Here is a 21,484-nt window from a genome sequence, read left to right as displayed (position 1 = left end):
GTTCGCGCTGTGGATCACATCAGGCTCTGCTTGCTCCATGGCTGCTTTTTTTCCTCTTATTTAAAGCTTCTGCCTGTTTATCCCGAAATGTTGCATGTGTGTTTTTGACAGTCGCTAATTATGCCGTTGCGTATTTGTCTGCCAGCACGCCACTTGCTTCATGCAGCATGGAGGACAGATGTTGCTCGGGGATTCATTACAGATCAGTAGTCAAAGAGGCTGTTGTTTGCAGGATCACAAATGTATTTTCTGCAGATGTTGAAATAAATGAGGCAGGGGGTTATAGGAAGAGCATGGATGATCTCAGTCGACCAGGGGAGTGACCGGCTGGAGACCTCGACACCTGCCTCCAGGCTGCTGGGCACGTAACTTGGCCCAGCCTTCTGCCTGGGCCCGGCCCGCTCTCTGCTTCCCTCAGGCCGGCCGGCAGTTAGCGCCGCACTCGGGGCGGCGGGCTGGTAGCGTGGCCGTGTGCTTACAGCGGCACACACCTGTTCTCGTTCCGCTCCCGGGTTGTTTCCTCCGCGCTACAGTGACTGGATAGGCCTCACTGTTCCCTTTGCTTGGTGGCCTTCGAAGTTTGCAACATGTCCTAACTACCGGTATGGCCGGGCTTGTTTACCAACACTTCCCAGTGTCCTTCTTTAAACAGGATGAAAGGCAAAATAAAGGTGTATGTAGCAAATCAACTATACAACACCTATGCAAACACAGCACTGCTTGCCTCCCACCTGCCTGTTAATAGCACTGTTGAATTTGGTTGATGAGATTTTAATAAAAATAAGTCTTTGCAATTGTTATTAGAATAGGGTTAATAAAGGCATGTTGTGTGTTAGCATCCTTTAGGTCTGAAAAGCTGCTTGCTTTCTGTAACAAAGCTGACCTGTTCCTGGTACCCTGACACTGAGCTGCTTTGGATGAAAACTATGAACTGAATGTGTGTTGCAGTGTTTCTTATTCAGACTTCCTTAGATTAAATAAGTAAATAAAATCAGGGTAGTTTCTAGCCTCAAGCTATTGTTAGGGCTGACAGGATCAAAGAAAGGATGCAGTGTGTTCTAGTGAGCATGGTGATAAGAATCTTTTATGGGAAGGTGTGCATGTAGTTGCTTGAGTGAGTTTTTTGGAAATAACATAAATCACCATTCAGGGCTTATTCTGTCCTTCAAAAATGGGTGATGAGGCAACATTTGCCTCACATAGTGCTTTTTGCTTTTCCGCCTGAGGCTTGTGCTGATGGTGCAGGTGTGACCGTGGTCTACTTGAATCTGAGAACCAGTCCTGGCCAGCAGTTATTATCATTATTATTATTATTTTTAAGAGATGCAGAAAGGAAAAACATAATGTATTTTACTTTGACGGTTGAAAAAAATTCTGAAGCTTAAGGCCTTGGGTAGCCCAATTTCAATAGAAATCCTCACAAAATCTTCAGAAAATTGTGGCCTATGGAGAACCTGTTTAAATCCTGCAAGATGGTGAGCAGTTTGCCCAGCAAAACCTCCTGTGGATCTCTGTAGGCAGCTGGGATGCCCTGGGGGGTTGTCTACAGCTCCAGCTGGAGTTTCCTCTCCAGGTTTACAGAGGGCACTGTTGCTGCTAGTTTATCGATTAATGGAAAGCTGGCTAATAACTCCCCTGTGCTGGTGCTGCTGAGATAGTAGAGTTTGTTTTCCATTACTTTTTTCGGTGCAGTTAGGTGCAACTTTGTGAATTCGTCATTTGAGGAAAAAGCTTGAAAAGCAAAGGTGGTGTTAAAAGCTGCATTAAGAAAGCTTAACAGACCCTTGCCATAGAGGGCTGCAGTTGTCCAATGCAAGTTGCCGACTCTCATGCTTGAGCCTTTCAGTTCTAAATTTCACAGCTCCTGGTGTGAATGTAGGATGTATCCTAGTGTAGTGAGGAAGACACAAAAAGAGGAGCTTCATCTCTGGTCTGTCTTGACCATGTGAGCACCTTCATGTAGAGGCAAGCTCCAGGAATCAAGAATTTGTCACTACAGTAAAAAGTCTATTACCTAAGCAGTGATTTTAGTTAGTTCCATGCATTACAATGAACATGTACATATGAATGCACCTACTGTATACATAAAATTGCTTTATTCTTTTCTTTATCTGTAGAGGTGCTGGAAGCACTTGGATGATTGGAATTGAAGATATTTTGTTTGTTCTGTTACACTGAGTCAGAAGAAATAAGCACAAGAAATTTCTGTAGTTCAGGCAAGTAAATATCTGTACCTCAGTAGCTTATATGAAATAAAATTTTTGCTTAACAAATGCATAGTGGGAACATTTTAAATGGATGAACTTGTTTGTTCTGTTACAAAATACAGTTTAAAAGGAACACGGGGATTTTACATTTTTTTTTCATTATTTAATAGTTAAAGGATCTGTCATACTGAACTCTGAATAACTGAGAAGCCTCTTCAGAGTGGAATTGAACTAGACATTTGACAGTTGTCTTGAATAAAAATTGAGACAAAAATGTCCTTCATAGATCCTTATCAACACATCGTGGTAAGTAGCTATATGTCTTCTACTTATAGTTTCTCATGTATTGTCTTGTATCATGTATTCTTTTATAAGTTATTCTAATAAGCACACAGCACTAGAGTTATTGTGAATTCCTTTAAGTAAAGTTAAGTGTGGTTAGAGCAAATTTATGAAGAAATTTATTTGAATGAGATTTGAAAGAAACTCAACTTTTCAAAAACAGGTAATGACTATGAGTTGTTCATGTATAAGTCACAGCAGAATACAGGCTTCTAACTTAACATGATGAGGGTATTGTTTTAAGGGAATTGCCTGTTTGAAGTATTTCATTAAAGTGTCTGTATTTGACAAGTTTTTCATACAAGTTTATTACACACTGATTATTAGTCAGTAGCCTACAAAAGTAACATCATGCTACTAACTTTCTCCCTTCCAATACAGTGTTTCTATACAATTTTATGAACTTACACTTTTCCCTTCTCGTTAGTATGGGTGGAGGGATGAATTGGCAAATTTGGATACACTGATCTTAAACCAGTGTCTATCAATGATGTTGATTCAAAGAGAATCTTCAACATACAGCCTGTGAACTCATGTAAGGGTCAGTGAGAGGATCTGTGCCACTCAACAACACATTGGTGCCACAGTGCTCCCTCCTTCCCACTGCCTTGCGGTGGTCCTCCTGCATCCTCTCTACCAGCTCTGAAGTGCAGCTGCTCTGAGTGAGCGCGCTGACTTTGCTGAACTGGGAGAAAACCAGTTTGAGGCAGAAGATGAGATAGGTGCTGTCATAGCTGGCCCAAGGGAAGGGCAGAAGCATGTGAGCACAAGCTGTATGAGTGGAGAAGTAGGGGGCAAGGGAAGGAGGTGGGAAATGGGAACACAACTGCCTGTTGTGTGGTGGCAAGTCAGCAGAATGGGTCAGCAGCTTGCTGAACACAGTGGCTGCAGTGTGCTCTCGCATATCTCTGCTTGAATGACTTTCTGAAGTAAACACTGAAATCACCATTTCTATCAAAACTGAAATCTCAAAACAAGCTGAGTGTGTTCATATCAGCTACTTTTCGTAACTGTCCCAGAATCTCATGGCAGGAAAAGCGATACATACTCAAAGATAGTTACCATATACTTGTCATAATGTTGAACATTGCTAAAAATATAGTGCGTGCTTCCTTGAAATGACCTCTTATCAATGATGTGGTTTCCACCCAACGCAGTCACATCCTTTATGTGAGTTTGCAGCCAACAGATGTCAAACTTGTGTTTTACTCTGTATGCAGTTCTGTGAATGCTGCTGTAAAGACAAGTTTTAGGTTGACGTCTCTATTTACAAGTGTTTAAAACAATATGCTAACATATTCCTTTCGCTATCAGTGCCCTCTCCTGGATGGAATATTTGGTTTGCTGTGTACCTTTATGAAAGCAGTCTCAGATGCATTCACTCATTTCATTGACTCATTCACACGAAATACCTCTTTTGACACCAGTATGTGCACCATAGTGAACAAGATACAGTTTCAGAAGAATAAGTGATTTCAGTCCTCTGGCAGTGCTGAATTCTGATGCAGCAATGTTGTAATTGCAGGCAGGAATATTGTTAATGCAAGAGCTGACTCTGTAATTGCTTGAAAAAATGCATAGAAGTCTGAGTTTTTTTTCATTCAAATTTAAATTGCAAGGAAAGTTTTACTGAAATTTGAACACTTGGGGCAGCAGGCTTATATCAGTGCAAAACCAGTGCATTTTTACAACACTTGGCATTAAAAGTCTCAAAAGAATTCTGCATTTTCCAAAAGTCCTTCTGCTAACCACTGTGCATTTTCTGATCTCTTTTATTTTTCTTCTTCCCTCTTTTTATGAAAGACTAGAAGGAATAAAAGAAGGCATTCACAAAGTTGCTGCAGAGTTGCTTCACAAAATGCTTTTGGGTTCAGAGACTAGAGTTGAGACATAATATACCTTGTTACATTGGTATTAGGGTTAAATATTACAATAACAAATGAAATAACTTCAAAATGTATGTGTATACACAAATATTTCCATTTATTTGTAATACCCATGTAAAAGAATGGACTTCATGAAAATCTGTTATTTAACAAAATGAGCAAACATTTTCATTTGTCCAGCTCAATCGTCAGCTTGAGTGTCCTGCTTAAAGTTAAGGAAGTAGAAGTAGTAAGTCCTTATTACGCAAGGTATAGCAGACCTTCCTGATTTGTATTTGGTTTATATCTCCTGATCTCCTGATTATATTTTGTGACTCAGCGTTCTGGGGGATGAAAAATACTGTATTCAACACATGCAAATTCCTTGCTTTCCTGGTAAGTGTGGAAAGTTCACAGGCAAAACCTGATAGTGTTACAGCAGATTTTTAGAGCATTGTTTTGTTTCCCAGACTTGTAGTGCAGCAGTATGTATAAAAGTATAAATGAAGGGAATTAGATAATAAGGGAAATTTTAGTGGGAGAAAAAAAGAGTTCAAGGTGGAAAAGACAGGCAGGAGGCAGGAGGAGGAGTTAAAGATGGAGATGTATGAAGGAAGGAGACAGGAGGAGGAGTTAAAGATGGAGATGTGTGAGGGCAGGAGACACTGAACAGTTACTGTTCTGCATACTTGGAAAACCTAGTGCTTGTACCTAAAAGGGGTGGACTGAGCGAGGAGAGCAAATGCTGTCATATCTCAGAAAGCCCATCTTTGGAGAAGGCATATTGAAGGTGGTGTTTCTGTGTTTTTCCCCCTCTTCTACCTCTCTCCTTCCTTCTCTAAACTTATGGAGAAAGAAGAAGTAAAGCGAAAGAAATATGTAAAACCAGGTAACCTTTGAAGAGAGGATTTAGGCTTTTCAGTTTTGTGAGCTTCTGCAATTTTTAACCTGTCTTAGATTTAAAGATATGCAGATGTTGCTCCACTCAGTGTTGCAACGTTTAAATGATTTATACTGTCTTGTTTTCCTCTGAAGTAATTGAGGAGTTGGCAATGTACAGATTTTTATCAAGACATAAGGTGAACCTAAGTCACATCAGAAAACACAGCTTTGTCATCTAAATTAGTAAGGATTTATATAGGTGTTTAGAGTCAATATACTGTATTCTCAGGGGGCTTTTAACTTCTGTAGAAGTTAGTCTTTCCAAAAACTAACATCTAGCATGTCTTTTGGGATCATTTCTTTGGTAATGTGGATATTTAGGTCTCTTAGTACCCTTAGAAACTGGATTCTAAGAGGAAAATTGCCTTAATTTCCGTTTGCGCTTCAGTTGCATGAAAAACGTTTATTTTAGGATAAGAAAAGATCTAGGCTTTCAAGCTTCCTGTGTATCTGTGTACATTTTTACTAAGAGGGAGATCATTTATTTTAGTACTGTGCAAATTTCTTCTAAGCATGTGATTATGTCCAGATATTAATAACTCTATAATTATGAGCCTCAGTTTGTTATTTTGGGTGAGGCATGGGGAAAGAAGATAATGGTTTTCTGTTGTTTTACCAGGCCTCTGCATATTCACATTCCTTTTGGAGGATACCAAATCTTGCGCCACAGTTAACTTTCTTGGCACAGCAGCAGCTGGAATTAAGATGTTTGCTGCTTACATCAATAAAAAGCAGTTCTCATGGTAGCATTAGGAAACTTGCAATAGAAAGTAATGACAATCTCCATAGTGCTGTAATGAGAAAATTCCAGTGAGTGTTTTATCCTTGTTTTGACAGTGGGCATTTTATTTAGGCACATGAGTTGTATGGATAGGACTGAGATGCAGGCAAACTACTTTCCAGAAGTGCTTTCTGTAGGTGAACATCTTGCAGTATCACCGTTTTACAGCCAGGACTCTGGGGACCAAAATTGTACTTGAGCTTCACATAGCAGCTGAGAACTAAATCCAGCACGCCCTTGTCCTGTACTCGTAACTTAATTATAACTTCAGCCTCCTCCTTGTTGCTAAATATTCAGTGATCTCTGATTTGTGGTCTCAAGCGAGGACAGGAGCTTTCCTAACAGCTAAGAATAAGGGGAAGGGTGGTGTCTTTGTACTTCAGGCTGTTTCTTTTTAATTATAAGGTTGTATATGACAAAGCAATGATATAACAACATCAGTCTGGGTGAACAAATGCTGGGGCCAGCACTGCATTGTGAAACCAGCACTTCAGTGATCTGACATGTATGAATGTGGCACACACTGATAAAACAGCTTTGAGCACACTCAAAAAGCAAGCTGGAAACAAGGGATGGAGAGAGAGCCTGTTTTCTGGAGATTGACACCTTGTAAAAATTTTTGAAACCATGTAAATGCAGAGCTGGGGTAGCTTTATGTAGCTGTGTGAGAAGTCCTGACCTCCTTCCTGTTCTTCCATCCTCTCCTGGAAGCTGCAGCGCAAAAGATGGATACCATGAAATTTTGGGATGTCTTCCTGTCAGGACATGGCAGGCTGTTAAATAGGTGATTTAAATTAAATAGGCAATAGATGTGAAGTCACACGTCTAACACCTTCCTGTTCAGCTTGATACTTCTGACTGGGTTAACAGTCCTGGCTGGAAGACTTGGCCAGAGGCTGGATCCCATTTTTGCTGTGGTTGGTGAGCCGCTTGCTGCGAAATGACAGCTTCAGTATACCGCTTGTAAGCTAATAGTTTGCATTGCCACAGTTTTCCCACTGCTTGCTTACTTGTTCTCTGAACCAGACAACTCCTACAGCTTTACAAAGGAAAAATTACAGAGTTGGTATTTCCTGCTGGGCAGACTGTCATGAAACGAGCCTCCAGACGTCCCCCTACCTGCGAGTGACTACAGCTTGAATGAAGATGCAGCAAGTCATTGTCTGGGTCAGCCAGTGTCTGCAGTGAAGTCATACCCTTAGCATCACTGGGGGCATTTTCCCCTAGGTATTTGCCACTGTGATGTGGCTGTGCCTTTGCAAACTTCTAGACTGCAGACTTGTGGAGGAGTTTGTGTTTCTGCTGTTCGTGTTGTTTTTTCAATGAGCCTTGACTCAGCTCTTACTTAAGAATTCACAAACCACTTTTGCTATCTATAGATGATGATTGACTTTTTGTTTTTTTATTTTTGAGCAGATGATATATAACTTACAAGAGATTGTTGTTTCTTATCTTATTTGTATTGAAGAGGGATCCAGTTTGGTTGTGGTGTAAGGATGTCATGTATGTGAAATAGTGAGGCTTGTCTGAAACAACCAGTTCCGCAATAGCTGTGAGAACCTCTTGAAGGCCCTTATAAGTCTAGCAGCTGAAGCAAGCTGTAGCTTAAATGGAGGTACAAGCCACTGTTAAAACTAAACCATGAATAATGCATTGTAGTTTTTTTTTTGGCTTGTCTGTTTGTTCCTTTAAAAAAGGTGTTTTGAAACAAAACATACACACACACACAAAAAAGCACCGGGTGCAGCCTGAATAAACATGTCCCACTCCAAAGGTACTGTTTGTTATTTTAAGTAAACTTCAAGGAATTTCCTGATTCTGGTAGTTCCGTTTCTCTTCTGATTGGGATACATTGCAAGATCTTCAGTATGTAGTTAGCTGTCCTAATGATTCTAATGGGTGAGTAAGAAAAGACAGCAAGAATGTCAAGATGGAGACCTGAGGCGCAGGTGTGTGTGTGAGCTGTAGGTGACTGCCTGAGCTGCCCTGGGAGCTGGAGAGCAGCTTGGACCTGGTGCCCAGCGCAGGGGCAGAGCTCAGGGGCGAGGGGGTGCCCGAATTTCCATCCCTGGAGGGCTTGTGGGCTGGTGCCAGGAGTGAACCAGCATCCAGGCAGTGTGGGCAGCCAAAGGGCTAGGGTCAGGCGGGCGTTAAGGTAGCAGCATAGGCATGAGCACAGAGAGACAGTTGTGTGGGGTCTGTGCCTGGCCGTAATACTGAGTGCTTACAGCTTACCCACGCTCTGCTCTTTCCCTGTGGAAGGCCGATGGTGTCTGTACACAGTGATGCTTCTCCTGATGGCTTTCAGTAGGCTGGTCAAACTTGTGACTATGTAGGCAAAATAGAAGTAGATGTGAACCAATGGCCTCTTTCCATTGAGGTTTTTGCTTTCATTTCTTAATCTCACTGCTTCCATTTAGGCCATATATTCTGGCTGCTTTTAAAAGGCAGCTCTTGCATAGTGCTTGGTCTTTGCAGGAAACATGAAGCTCCAAAAAGTGTGTGAAATTTGCTTGTGGATGTTTTAACAGCTTGCTTTTTACCCTCACTACATTGTCTTAGGGACACTTACACTTTGAATAATGATGTGTACTAAAAAGTATACTCTGTGCTTTACTAATTTTATCCTTTGCATGTGCAGTATGCATATATCTGTTCCAGAACTTGTACTCAGAAATAATTGCACCTGTTCTTTTTACTGGGGGAAGGTAATTACAAAGATGAGCACATGGTAAAATAGCCCCCTTCGTATTTTTTTTTTCTTACCATACCAAGTTGTCCTTGACTGACTAAATGCCTTAAAGCAGGTTCTGTAGAGAGGAGGAGAGTTATTTATTGAGATTAGTAGGTGTGGCTGCAAGAAAATCAAGCAACCCTAGTGTAAGGCTTGACCTTTCAGTAAAGCTGCAGGGTGCAGTTCAGCTTTAAGATGCTTTATCCAGTATGCATTTCATTTGCACTTTGGCTCGGGGATTTCTCTCTCAGTTCTTGGATGAAATGAAACCTGTTTTAATAGAATAGCTGCTTTTTGATTCTGGAACTTAATCACCTCTAACTCTCTGACTTCCAGGTGGAACACCAGTATTCACATATATTCACTGTGACAGTAAGGAAAGCCACAAATGTCACAAAAGGAGCCATTGGTGACATGCGTGAGTATTTCTCTTTCTGTTTTGCTTCTTTTTCTAGGAGGCTGTTTCTGTAGGCAGGGGAAGGGGACACAACAAGCTTGTCATGCATTAAAAGATTGGTTGTGTAGTGGTTTTTGGTTTTTTTGTCTTGCTTTTTAAAGCTAGAATGGTGTAACCATTTCAGTGCTTGTTCACTTCGACTCAGAAAGCTGATTTACCACTCCTTCTTTCCATCGATCCAGAACAGATGAGTGAGTTGTAAACAATTTGCCTACAAGCAGACACCACCTACGTTTAGTTTTTTGGCGTAGTCGGAAGTGCAGTTCTGAGTATAGTGAAACTGGCAACTGCTGTGTGTTCAAAAGGCTGTGGTTTGGTGGTGCGAACGCTTGGAAAGAAAGAAGCCCAGAGCTCTGCTGAGTCAGTACAACAAAAAATGAGGGGAGGGGGGAGGGGGGAAATAAGCAGATCTTACGATGGGGAGCTATGTAAGACTCCAGCACTTCTTCCCCTTTCAGTTGCTCTTCTGAGTCTCCAGACTTAGCAGCTGAACAGGAAGCAACTAGGAAGAGACACCCATGAAAACTCTTGTCTGTTCTTAAGGAGGGAAGAGAGAGAGAATAATATATTGGCTCAATCTATAAAAAGAATACTCTTGCTTCCTTCCTGATGAGTGTTTTGCTGTCAGGTCATGTCTCACTTTCCCTGGCACTTGATCCATAGCGTTACATAGCTTGAGACTGCAGGCTGTGTGGTACCTTGCTCCTGTTCTTTGATCAGGCTGGTTTGAGATGCAGTTGTTTCCCTCCCAGCACATTCCTGGGGTTTTGAACTGCTTTCAGGTCAAACTACAGCAGCTGCTCTAACACACAGCTTTGCTTCAGCAGGTGAATGTTTCTTTTATGTTTAGTATCCAGCATTGATATTAAACAAGGTGGGTAGCTAGGGAGAAATAGCAGGGAGTGTTGGCAGGGGAAGAAATGGAAATCTATTTAGCGTCTACTGTCGGGTGAAGAGAAGAGCACAAGCAGAAGGTGCTGTTGGACATTGTTCTGGCAGCCTCTGAAAGGGTGTTCACGTAAGAAAACCTTGGGAGAAGTGTTCTGGCCCAGGGACCCCACAGGTTTGTGTGAAGAAGACAGGTGAAATGGAAGGACACAGGATCCTGGCATGAGAGTGTGGGGAGCACGGGAAGGGAAGAAGGGGGGTTGAATTATTATGATATTAAATGGAGTATGGAATGGGTTAAAAAGAAAGCCAGAAGACCATCAGGGCAGGTATGGTCCTATAGCATGAATTCCAAATATTATGCATCAATAACACTGAATTTTCTTCCAGTAAAAGAAGAAAACTTTTTGTAAAACTGACTGAATCATCGAAACTGAATAGTTACTCAGGAAGAACTCTGATAAAACCTGGCAGAACTGTGCTCAAGGGCTACTGAAACCTGCTTGGTTTCCTGTCTGAGGCAGCTTCTAGCGCTCTGTAGCCTGAGGCACCTCGGGCATCTCACAGTGAGCTTCCAAGTTCCCAGGGCTTGTTCTTGGAGTCCTGGCAAATCCCTGAAGTGTGTGTGTGTGGGGGGGAGGAACAACAGAAAAACCCAACTCAGATGACTTTTCATTTTTCCAAAACAGAAACAGAAGCAATGTTTTTATTTCCCATGTACACACAAATCTCAGTGTATTGGAGCCTGGAAGCTATTTGATCAAATCAGTAATCTTGTTAACACTGAAGAAAGATGCGTGAAGCTGTGAGCAGCACAGGGCCTTTACTGGTCATGCCAGCCAGTATTTTTTTCGTTTGATTTGTCAAAACTGCAACTTGTTAAAGGAATTTCTGAAATCTTACACTTGGTTTCTGTTCTCAAGCACAGGACTTGCTAACAGGGGGAGTGGCTGTGATACATAACATCAGATTCCCTGGTCAGGGTGGAGGCCTGATTGTTGCTGTCCTGTGTGAGAGGCACTACGAAGTTCTTGACTCTTCTGGTGGGTTTATCTCAGCCTCTTCTGTTAGGGTTGCTCCACTTTCTATAGATAGTGAACAGCTCTGTGGGCAAGAGAGGTAACTTTTCAATGTGGTGGTGATGGAGGTCCTGGGGAACGTGAGAGATTAATGGTTTGTTTTTTCCATGTCACAAGTGAATGCCTCAGGTGCTAAAAAGTCTACTAGAAAATTTTCGATTCGTTTACATTTATTTATGTATTTTTTTTGCCCAGGGTGTGAACAGGAACTCTCTCCTCTTTGGAAAATCCTTCTTAGGTGCAGGAAAGTTTTGTATCTCTACAGGTTGCCAAATGTTGCCTTCTGAGGAGATTCTTGTCCTCTGGCTTATGGGGCATGGGTGGCCAACAGCTTTTGATCACTTTATATTTTGAAGTACCACTGTACTTTGCAGCCACATTTTACAGCTTTGCCATTTTTTCTGAGACTGATAGCTTTCAGGAATAGCTTTGAAGGGTCAAAGTAGACCCAAGTTATTAAATGTATGGAAGTGCTTATAATTTTGCTGTATTTCCAATGTAAGGATCTGCAGTTAACCTCTGTTCAAGGGATCTTGGGTCTGGTGTACATGGTGCTCTGACTTGGCTGGGCATGGAGGCCTGGCCGCTGTGGCAGAGTTATCCACACCTCTTTCTCCCCAGGCCTAGGCTGTGGAATTCCAGGCAAATTTTTAAAGATGGTCTGCACTCTTTGTTAATGAAGAGCATACCTGGTTGTATCAGCCTTAAAACTCAGTTATAGGCAAACATACTGCCACTTCCACAGGCTATGAGTTTCCTTGTGTGAACAGTTCGTGAACAGCACTGCTGATTCAAGAAGTTTTCTTCATTTCCTAGCCAATCTGGGTGACTGGAACAACAAAGAAAATTGGAGGTAGGATAGCTTCCAGCTGTTTTTCCAGCTTCTATTTTTATTTTTGGCTGAGGTTTCCTATTGTCTCTGTGAGCTTTAAAATCTTTATTAGAGTGATCTGATGGAGATTAGCAATCAAATCTGAATCTGGGTCATACCAGTGTCTGAGTAGCTAAGCTGCGGTAGCTTGGATTTGGTTTTTCAGTGGTAAAGAACATCAATATACAAAGAAAAGAATACTTGCATCATAAATTTTTCCATGCAAATAATTTTCATTTATCTTAGATTTTGATCAGTTCTTCAGAAGACATACTTCACTAGGAGGGTGCTGAGGCACCGGCACAGGTTGCCCAGAGAAGCTGTGGATGCCCCATCCCTGGGAGTGTACAAGGCCAGGCTGGATGGGGCTTTGGGCAACCTGATGTAGTGGGAGGTGTCCCTGCCCATGGCAGGAGGCTTGTACCCAGATCATCCTTAAGGTCCCTTCCAACCCAAACCATTCTGTGATCCATATATAAAATTACGTCTTTCTCTGCAGTTCAGCCTAGTACCTTCTGATTTCAAATATCTACCCGTTTTCTGTTGTCTTCACAGAAGAGTACTTCTAAGGATTTCACTTATTTTAATTTCATGGTCCCTCTTTCATGGTGTCTCTCACACTCTGGATGTTGTCCTAATAATATCCAATCAGCGCAGCTCTACCTTTGAAGAAGGTTTGAATTCTGTAGAAGTGATTGCTGCTCTAATAGCTGTAGTGAACTTTTCTGGGTAAGTCTTTAAACAAGCTGCATGATTTATGAGAAGAACAACTGCAGCATATGGAATATCTCAATGTCTGTGTGTTTTTGGAGAGGACATCATCATTCCTCAGCTTTGTGTTGGTCACAGGGTCAGTAGACCTTGTAAAATCTTTTCTTTTGTGTTCAGTTTAGTGGATTCTTATATAGTTGATGTTTGTTTTTGAATCTGTTATGAAGATACCACTCCATACTGCAAAGCCTTTCCTTACTTACATGACAATACAAGAACTTGCAGAAAAAGATCAGAATCCAAAACTACAGCATGCTGGAAGAGAAATGCTTGAAAACAGCGATGGTTCTTACCCTAGGACTCTGATTCCAAAACTTGCTAATGTGAAGATGGATCCTCTATAGGATCAAGATGGATCTTCTAGAGGTAGCTCTTGGCTTGGCTAGCTCATGCTGCAGCAAGGAGCAATATATGTCCCCTGCAAGTCAAGATGTTCTTCCAGTGTGGTTGGCGTCCTTCCAGGCTGCCTCCCGCTTCTTCAAAGGAGACAAGGAGCTGTGGCATTTTGCAAGACGAATGTGTGTCTGTCCCTGCCTGCAGCACCTGCCTGGCTCTGGCACAAGGATCTACTTGAGCAGCATGGATAGGAAGGGGAGCTGGTTCATTTAAAGCCGGAGTCGCATACTTGAGTGCAGTTCAGGCACACATATGCAGTGTTTTAAACCAAACAGTTAGCCAAAAGGGAAGGAATTGGAGATTTGCTTGCTTATAATAGAACAGGGATGCAACAGTTTCCATTACAACAGCTTATTTAGGACTAATCCAGCTGCTCTCTGTATAACTGCTGGCAGGTTTCGCACCCTAACTTAGCTACAATACTTGATTTAACTGTTGACATGTCATCAGATAACGCTCTTCCTACAAGGCCATGAAGCAGGACCTGAATTTTGCAAGGGAGCTCCAACAGGAAAACAAGCCAAACCCTTCCCCTTTACCAGCCCAACAACCTGGAAAAAGTAGGTCAGAGTTGGCCAGTTTTCCAAGTCCTACAAGCTGCACATGCAGATCTTCACATGGCCAGAAGCCCTAAGATGTGCTGCGTACCTAGCAGGGCAAAGCAGTGCCGGAAGTGAGGAGATACAAGAATTTCTTTTTGGACCCATGCTGCATTGGTCTGTGCTCGGGTGGCCTGGATGGGCAGCAGAGTCCCAGGACGACCACGCTTTGTGGGCTTCAGCATTCCCTCTCGGTCTGACTCTTTCCAACAGCCTTGTACCGTCTCTTCCATCGGTCATGTTTTGTGGTGGTCAGCGCTCTACTGCCAACCATAGGAGCTGTCTGACTCCAGAGCCATAGGTAGGTGTCTTCAGAAGACACGGGTGTGCCCATCTTCAAAAAGGAGCACTAATAACAGCTGCTCATGAAATGTCTACTGCATATCTCAGCCAAACATCGATGCAACTGTAGGCTTGATTACGGTTTCATGGATACATGCTGTGGTTTTGCCCTGTTGTAGGCTGCTGCATCCAGAAGCAGTGCTGGGAGGTACAAGCCTTATTGGAAACAGGCTCATGAGTTCCACAGTGAAACTGATGAAAAAAATGCTGCTCTTCCCACTCATAAAAATATCTTTTTGATGAAAAACAAATTCTGTCTCTGAACGCTTGCCATGTAGCTATTGAGGCAGGGACTGGATTTTGTAAAATATTAGTGAAAACTTGTTTTCATCCTAGACAAAGGCTTTTCTGGTGCTCTGTTACGCTGCAGCGATAACATCAAAGCAGGCATGCCAGCTTAGACCAAGGACCCATCTTGCCTGATACTCTGGCTGTAGGACCTCCCTCTCCAAGCTGTGGCCATGTGCAGCCCCAGGAGAGGGGAGCTTGATGGTGACTGGAAGTGGTTGTGTTTCATGTGCTGTCACGTCTGCAGGCAGAACTTCGTGGTAGGGCTCTCTGGATCCCTTCTGGGAGCTGTGGACACTGCGACACTGCTGTTTCTGCAGTTTGAGCCTTTCACCCATTTTTCGTAAGGGGTCTCCCTCCTTTCTGTCTGTCTGTGCTCTGTAATAGTTTGATTTCTTCCTGCTTTCTTTTCTTTTCCCTCTCATCCCCTTTCTCAGGGAGGACTTTGAAGTTTTGTTAGGGTTGGGCTAATGCCTGATCCCAAGGGAGAACCAAGAAGAACATCAGTCATAGTTGGATACTGAGCAAAAATAGGAACAGGATAAGTATGTGATGTTTTCTTCAGATCCTCTCCAAGCACTCATCTGTTTTCAGTAAGGGACTCCCTGAACCAGATGTGAGGGATCCTAATTACATCAAAAGCAGAGTTTCTCTTGCATAAACTTCACTGGTTTTCCTTGCATCCACACAAGTCTTCTCATCCACAGCTCCTTTGATCAGGAGTTCTGCAGTTTACTATGTACTGTGTGGAAAAATCACTTGTTAAATTTGTGTTGAAACTGGGTTTTGTAAGTGTGACTTGGAGCTTCCCCTGGTTACTGTCTTGCATTTGTTGGATGTTAACTTGCCCACATATCTGTAGCAAAGGAAATTCTCACAAATAACAAAAAGTGCTAATCTGTTGAAACACGAGGAATGTCTGCTGACTCAGTGCAAGGTTGTGCCATGCTTAGTGGGGCAGACTAGCTCACATGCACAATCATCCTTTTCCTTTTTGGGCCTGTTAACGTTGGTGTACATATGCTGTTCTGACCAAGCGCACAACCATCCGTTCCTCAGTGCTGCAAATGAAATGCCCGTGATAACCAGCCCAAACAGCAGCGTTAGTGCAGAAACACTTTGCAGGTGTCACTTGGTTTTAAAACCTCCCGTGAGTGCTCACAGCAGCAATGGTGATGGTTCTCCGGGGACGTGGTGTTTAGGTAACTGCCCTGAACCTGTGCTCACCCACGGTTTTGGCTCATTCGCGCAGCTCCACGTTTGTGGAGCCTTCTGACAGGCCCAGGGAAAAGAGCCTCTTCTCCCTGCAAGGCATTGAGGCCAGGCCTCAGCAGCTTAGTGCATCAAGCTCTAGGGCTGCTGGTAGAGGACCAAAACCTCTAAAGCCTCATGATACCGAATACAGATCTAGTATAAACTTGTTCTGCGGATTCAGGGATGTTCAGAAAATGTTGACAGTTTAAATTTACTTTAGCAGACTTTATGCCAGGCTAGGAGTAATCTATACTCCATCAGCGAACAAAAATTTGGAGTCAGAGTCACATTGTGGGTTTTGAGTAATTTACCAGGAATGTGACGATCTGCCTAAACCTACTCTAGACCAAATTATCGCTGCCTGGATCTGGCATTAGCATGGACCCGCAGTCACAGGGGAGCTGGGCAGCGATGCTGCCTCCTCCCGCCTCTCCTGTTGCTGTCTGTATTGGCAGAGTGAGAGGATTCACAAATTTAACAGTAAAAAAACTCTTAGGAGATAAGCATTTCAACTGAAGAAGACAAAAAAAAACAACATTTAGATTCTGACAAACCACCAGAAAAATGGATTTTTCTCTGGATTATTGCAAGCTAATGTTTTAGTTGCTTTTCACTGCTGTCTCTCCACAAAGGGAGTTATGAACCTGTTAAAGGGTTCAGCTGACTTTCATTTCACTTTGTTTTGTTCAGGGCTTCATCAGCAAAACTGCCAGTGGCATCCCACCTGCCAGTAAACTAGGTAGTAGTGCACTCCCAGAGCTGGGAGCTCAGTCCTTTCCTTCTTCTAAATTATGCTGGAGATGAAAAGCACTGTAATGCAAGGCACTAATGATCTCTAATAAATGCATTACTCAATGACAGGATTTCTCACAGCAAAGCTGCTGTCTCAGGATCAGTCTTGCCTCACTTGTAGTCACCTTCTGCTCATGAAATCCAGCCCTGCATCATCCCCCTTGCCAAATCCCTCTGCAAGATGAGGGGCAGAAATCCTGGCAGTCCTTATCATACCTTGAACATGACAGCAAATAACCTCTGGCCTCCTGCTTGTGACTCCTTACTGATAGACTATGGCTGTGTCTGAAAGCTCCCAAAATATCTGCTCCAAATTAATGGGAAGCCTGAATGTAAATGTAGCAGTTAAACCGCATCAGTATCTATTGTGAACACTCTTTCAGAATTAAAATAATTGAAGTAAAATTCAGTGATGAGACGGACCACATATGGGTTTAGATAAATTTAGCCAATGTGCTTCACAAGTTAATTGTGTATTTCATTAGTTGCCTATGTATCAAGAGCTACAAAATCAGCCAATTTGAAAAACCAAAATAGCCGAAACAGTCTTGTCTGATATCTGTGTTACGGACAGGGCTGGAGGCCACTGCCACTAGCTTGGGTGGTGTGGGCTAAGCCACAGTCCTCTTGGAAAGCGGAAACTGAGAACAGACCAAGATCAGAAGTCAGGCCTTGCTGCTTTTTGAGTCCTGCTGTTGGCTGCAGGAGGTGTTAACGTGAAGGTTACCCAAGAGAGCCACGAGGTGCTTGGCTGCCTTGCAGCCTGACACAGCCAGTTCTGCTGCGTTGCATTCCCAGGCTCCACCTCTCCAAGTAGGAGAAGAGCTTTTCGGTTTCCAAAATCACACCTCCAGCCTCCATCAAAGACAGTACCCGCTTACGTGTTGCCTGCAAGTTGGCAGGGAAGGTACGTTGAGCAGTCCTTGCCCTGAGCGCCCGGTGGCTTGGTCAGACATTTTGCTGCCTCCCCCCACGTCAGTAGCACTGCTGGCTGCTGTGTAGGGCACCTTGTGGCTCTGGCTCCTTTTTCCATTCCTGCCTTCCTGAGAGTGAGGTATGTAATTAATTAATGGTGCCTCTGTTCTCTTGAACACGGGAGCCACCTTGTCAGACATTGCCTTAGCCTGTCCTTTCAGCTACTGTCAGCAAAGCAAGGGGAAGCCAAATGTAGTGATACAAATGTTTGCTAATACATTGTTCGAGGAACACCATTTGGGACTTACTGATGTTGGACAGTTATTAACGAACACTACTTGTAGTTCCCATTTTACCCTCTTTACACATAAAATTCACTATTTAAATAAAAAATTGGGTCATCATTTATAAGCACGCATTGAAACCTATGAAAAGATTTATGTAGCATGTGTCGTGCTGGTTTACAGTGATCGATGCTAATACATTTTCAGCCTGTTGAAAATGCCTTCGAGCACCTTGCTTAGGGTTTCTCTTGGGACGCAGCAGGTCTGATAGGTTCCATAAGGCAGTGGGAATGTTGCACGCATTCCTCCTTGAGTCTCTTCCCCGAGCAGAACTGCTTATGCCTGGGGCAGAGCTGGCGTTGGACTAGATGATCTTCAGAGGTCCCTTCCAACCTCGGCCATTCTGTGACTCTGTGAGAAGGAGGGCAGTCCAGCAGTTCCCAGTAGGGGCCTCAGCTGGGCAGCACCGAAATTCGTGTTGTTAGTGCTGAAATCAAAATAATGAAGCAGCGTGTGGCATGGGGGAGAGTTATCCGTGGGGGTCTCAGTGTCACGAGAGGAAAGAATATCAGGCATTGGGGATGTAGATTGAATGGTACGCTGATGGGGGAAGGCTCAAGGAGTTTGTGGTCATTCACGTCTAGTTTCATACCTCAAACCTCACTGTTTGTGTTTAAAGGAGAATGAGATAGAAGGAAGTTAGAGATCCCATGTTAATAAAGTTGTACTGCAGTATTGTAATCCAAAAAGCTGATGGAAAGTAGACAAAGGTGGTCTTCTGGGACCTAGTAATGATTTATGAACTAGGTAGCACTTACTCTTAGAGGATGTTGGTTAACCAGAAGGCAAAAAACTCCAATAAACCAAACTAACATGCTTCTTTGAGGAAGTTCTGCAGTATGCTTGCTGGAATATTCCTGTAGGTGCATAGCTGTGGTAGCTGGAGGTCATGGGTTCAAAAAACCTGGATCCAGATTTACTTTCTATAATAGTGATGCATATATTAACTGAAATTAATGTTAATTTAGTTTTATTTAATAATCCGTTATGGTCACTGGTATTCACAACGTGCTCATGGGAGAAAAAAGAGATTCTTTTGTGACAAATCAGATTTTGGAATACTTCAAGAGCTTTGCATTTCTTTCAAGGCTTGATGGACATTAGATAAATTTTAATGTATGGTCGAGGTGGGTTTATCCTTTGTGGTTGAGATTTGAACAACCTTAATATTGTTTCTCTGTTATGCTATTGAAATAATTGCAATTGGAATGACTGAAATATGTACAGTTAATTATATTATTATGGAGGCCTGATGACAGTCATCCTACCAAATCGGTAACATAAGGTAAAATGGTTTCCACTCATAGAAAATTTTACAGGTTTCTTTAATAAATTGCTTTGAGCATTACTCATTTTTAATGTGAGAATGATTGATCCTAATTAGTGTCCATTGTGCGTTTCACTTATGATTCACAGTATAATTTAGAGATAGGATTCTATAGAAATTATATATGTGGAGATAGAGGAAAAGTCATTAAATCGTTACTTCCTACCTCTCGGCCATTTGTTAAGCCAGCGTGTTTAAAAATTACTTCATGCTGAGTCTGCTTTTGATCTTGGATGTCTGTCTTCAACCCCTGGGAATTTGGCAGATGCTGTAAAGGTTTATTATGATCAGTTTGTTAACTTCCTTTATAATTAGCCCAGCTCGAAGCTAATAATTGGAGGACCCTGTGTTAGTCTCATTGAAATCAATGCTGAAACTAGTTCTAATATTTTGTGTAAAGGTAGCTTTTTAGATACATGTATATGTCAGCTCATATTCTTCACATCTGTGCCATTACATAGGCAGCGCTTAGGCACTGTAGAAGAATGATGTTTTAGTTGCATACACACACTGAGACACTTACCATAAAGCGTCAAAGAGTGCTAGGAAGGGAGGAATATGAAATCACACTCTACAGTCACTGTCTGACAATAGTGCTTGAGTCCATAGCTCTGTCATTTGCAAACCTTCCAAGTACTTTACCTGCATTACACAATTCAGATGCAGGGCAGATTGCTGGCCCACAAATTATGAAGGAGTCATGCAGGAATCTGTGTGCAAAGCATAGCCCTGCGGAGCTGTGTGGAAGTGCTATTTTCTGCAGAAGTAGCTCGAGGGAGAAGTACGATTGCTTACACGTTGCCTCTCTTGAGAAGTCTGTGGTTGGTCTTTCACGTAGGTTGCTTTTCTTCCAAGTTTTGCTTTATTTTAATAAAGGAGCAATTCTGTGACAGTGCTGCCCCTACATATACGATCTTAATTCTCTTGTAGTGATTATACTTTTAAAACATCAGCTTTTGACTCATAAGCTGTTTCGTAAGGATGCTTCCTTTTCCCATCAAAATACAGATAATAGCAGTGATCAAGCTACTTTTCACTGATACTTTCAAACTCATTTTCTGAAAAACATACCTGGCAAATCAGCTAGCAAAACCACATACAGGAATAAATAGATCTGTGTAAGAGGACATACACTTCGTCTATTTTATCTGCATATAATAAAATGTTTTAAAACACGTTAAGTGAATAATTTTGTATGACTTGCCAGGTTGCCAGTAGCTAGTTTTTGAGTGTCATCCCCAACTGATAACAAGGAGTAAAATTTTGATTTATATAGCATAGCTTATAGCAATATGTTAATCAGAGCACACAGTTTTCCAGTATTTTTCCTCTTCAGCTGAAGAAGGAAGTTTGGAAAGAATAGATTTTCATTTTCTTAATTGAAAATAGCACAAAATAAACTTTCAAACATGAAAGGGCAGATGATTAAGTCTTCGCCTTGGGTTAAAAAACATAATAAATGGAGGGAGTGAGGGGGAGGCTTGGCAAGACTGAGTTACCAAGATATTTCTTTTATTTATTTTAGTGACTGATTTTCTAAGTTTAGTTGTTCTGTGCCTTGGGTTTAGTTTCTGTTTCAACACTCACTTGGAGTCTGTCTGATAGGAAGTTAGGAACAGCAGCTGTGTGCCAGCTGTGCCGTGGTTTGGCGTTTCCACGTGCTTCGGGATTTGGAATGCAGGTAGGAAGCCATTTGCTCTTTGTGTTTAAAAGAAAAATCTGAGTTTTGTAACTTAGACTTGATCCCCTAACCACATAAAAATTGAACGGAAAGAGAAGCATTGATGTTTTGCTCAGAACACTGCTTAGCGCCAGTATTTTTGTTAAAAATCGAGTTTTTGGGGGCAAGTTCAGCCTCTTGGCACTGCGAGTCTGTAGTGTTTGTTGCCAAAATATTGCTCGATGCCTGGACTTAGCAGATGAGATCTTGTTACTGCTCATTTCAGTAGGTGTTTTGCTGTTTAGTTTCACAGGGCTTCGATTCCCTGCCTTCTGGCACAGTTTTGTGTAGTAATTCAAGGGAGCTAATGTATTCAGTAGGAGCTGGCAATTAAAAAATAAATTAAAAAAATCTGTCAGTGGGAAAACAAAATGCTGTGAAAAGCACCTGGGGGTTGATCCCCCTCTTCCTCTGATTTGAGGTAAGAGGCAAGCTAAGATCAAGTCTTAGGAGCTAATGAAGATTGCCATTTAAAGGCTTTTCCCGCTGTTCCCCAACTTTCAGTAGCTGTGTGTTAATTAACAGGTAGTGGTGTGACCTGCCAAGTGGTGGCAATTAGCTGAGACCCAC

The 21,484-nt window shown here is 42.3% G+C and overlaps 1 protein-coding gene across 11 annotated transcripts in view; it reads left to right on the top strand.

The window, feature by feature from the left end:
- PLA2G4A (phospholipase A2 group IVA) overlaps positions 1-21,484 on the top strand; it is a 116,803-nt gene that overhangs the window by 46,836 nt on the left and 48,483 nt on the right. For 7 of the 11 annotated variants that reach the window (XM_083846853.1, XM_083846856.1, XM_083846854.1 and 4 more), the window contains 4 exons: positions 2,118-2,216; positions 2,378-2,513; positions 9,208-9,289; positions 11,140-11,259. In XM_083846853.1, coding sequence (XP_083702979.1) covers positions 2,481-2,513; positions 9,208-9,289; positions 11,140-11,259 — 235 coding nt within the window. In that variant the 5' untranslated portion in view covers positions 2,118-2,216; positions 2,378-2,480. The remainder of the gene's footprint in view (positions 1-2,117; positions 2,217-2,377; positions 2,514-9,207; positions 9,290-11,139; positions 11,260-21,484) is intronic. The other 4 variants (XM_083846849.1, XM_083846850.1, XM_083846848.1 and 1 more) reach the window with 4 other exon arrangements.

The sequence above is a fragment of the Anser anser genome (assembly GCF_964211835.1).
Source record: "Anser anser genome assembly, chromosome: 8".
Lineage (NCBI taxonomy): Eukaryota > Metazoa > Chordata > Aves > Anseriformes > Anatidae > Anser > Anser anser.
This window is presented reverse-complemented; position numbering and strand designations above follow the sequence as displayed.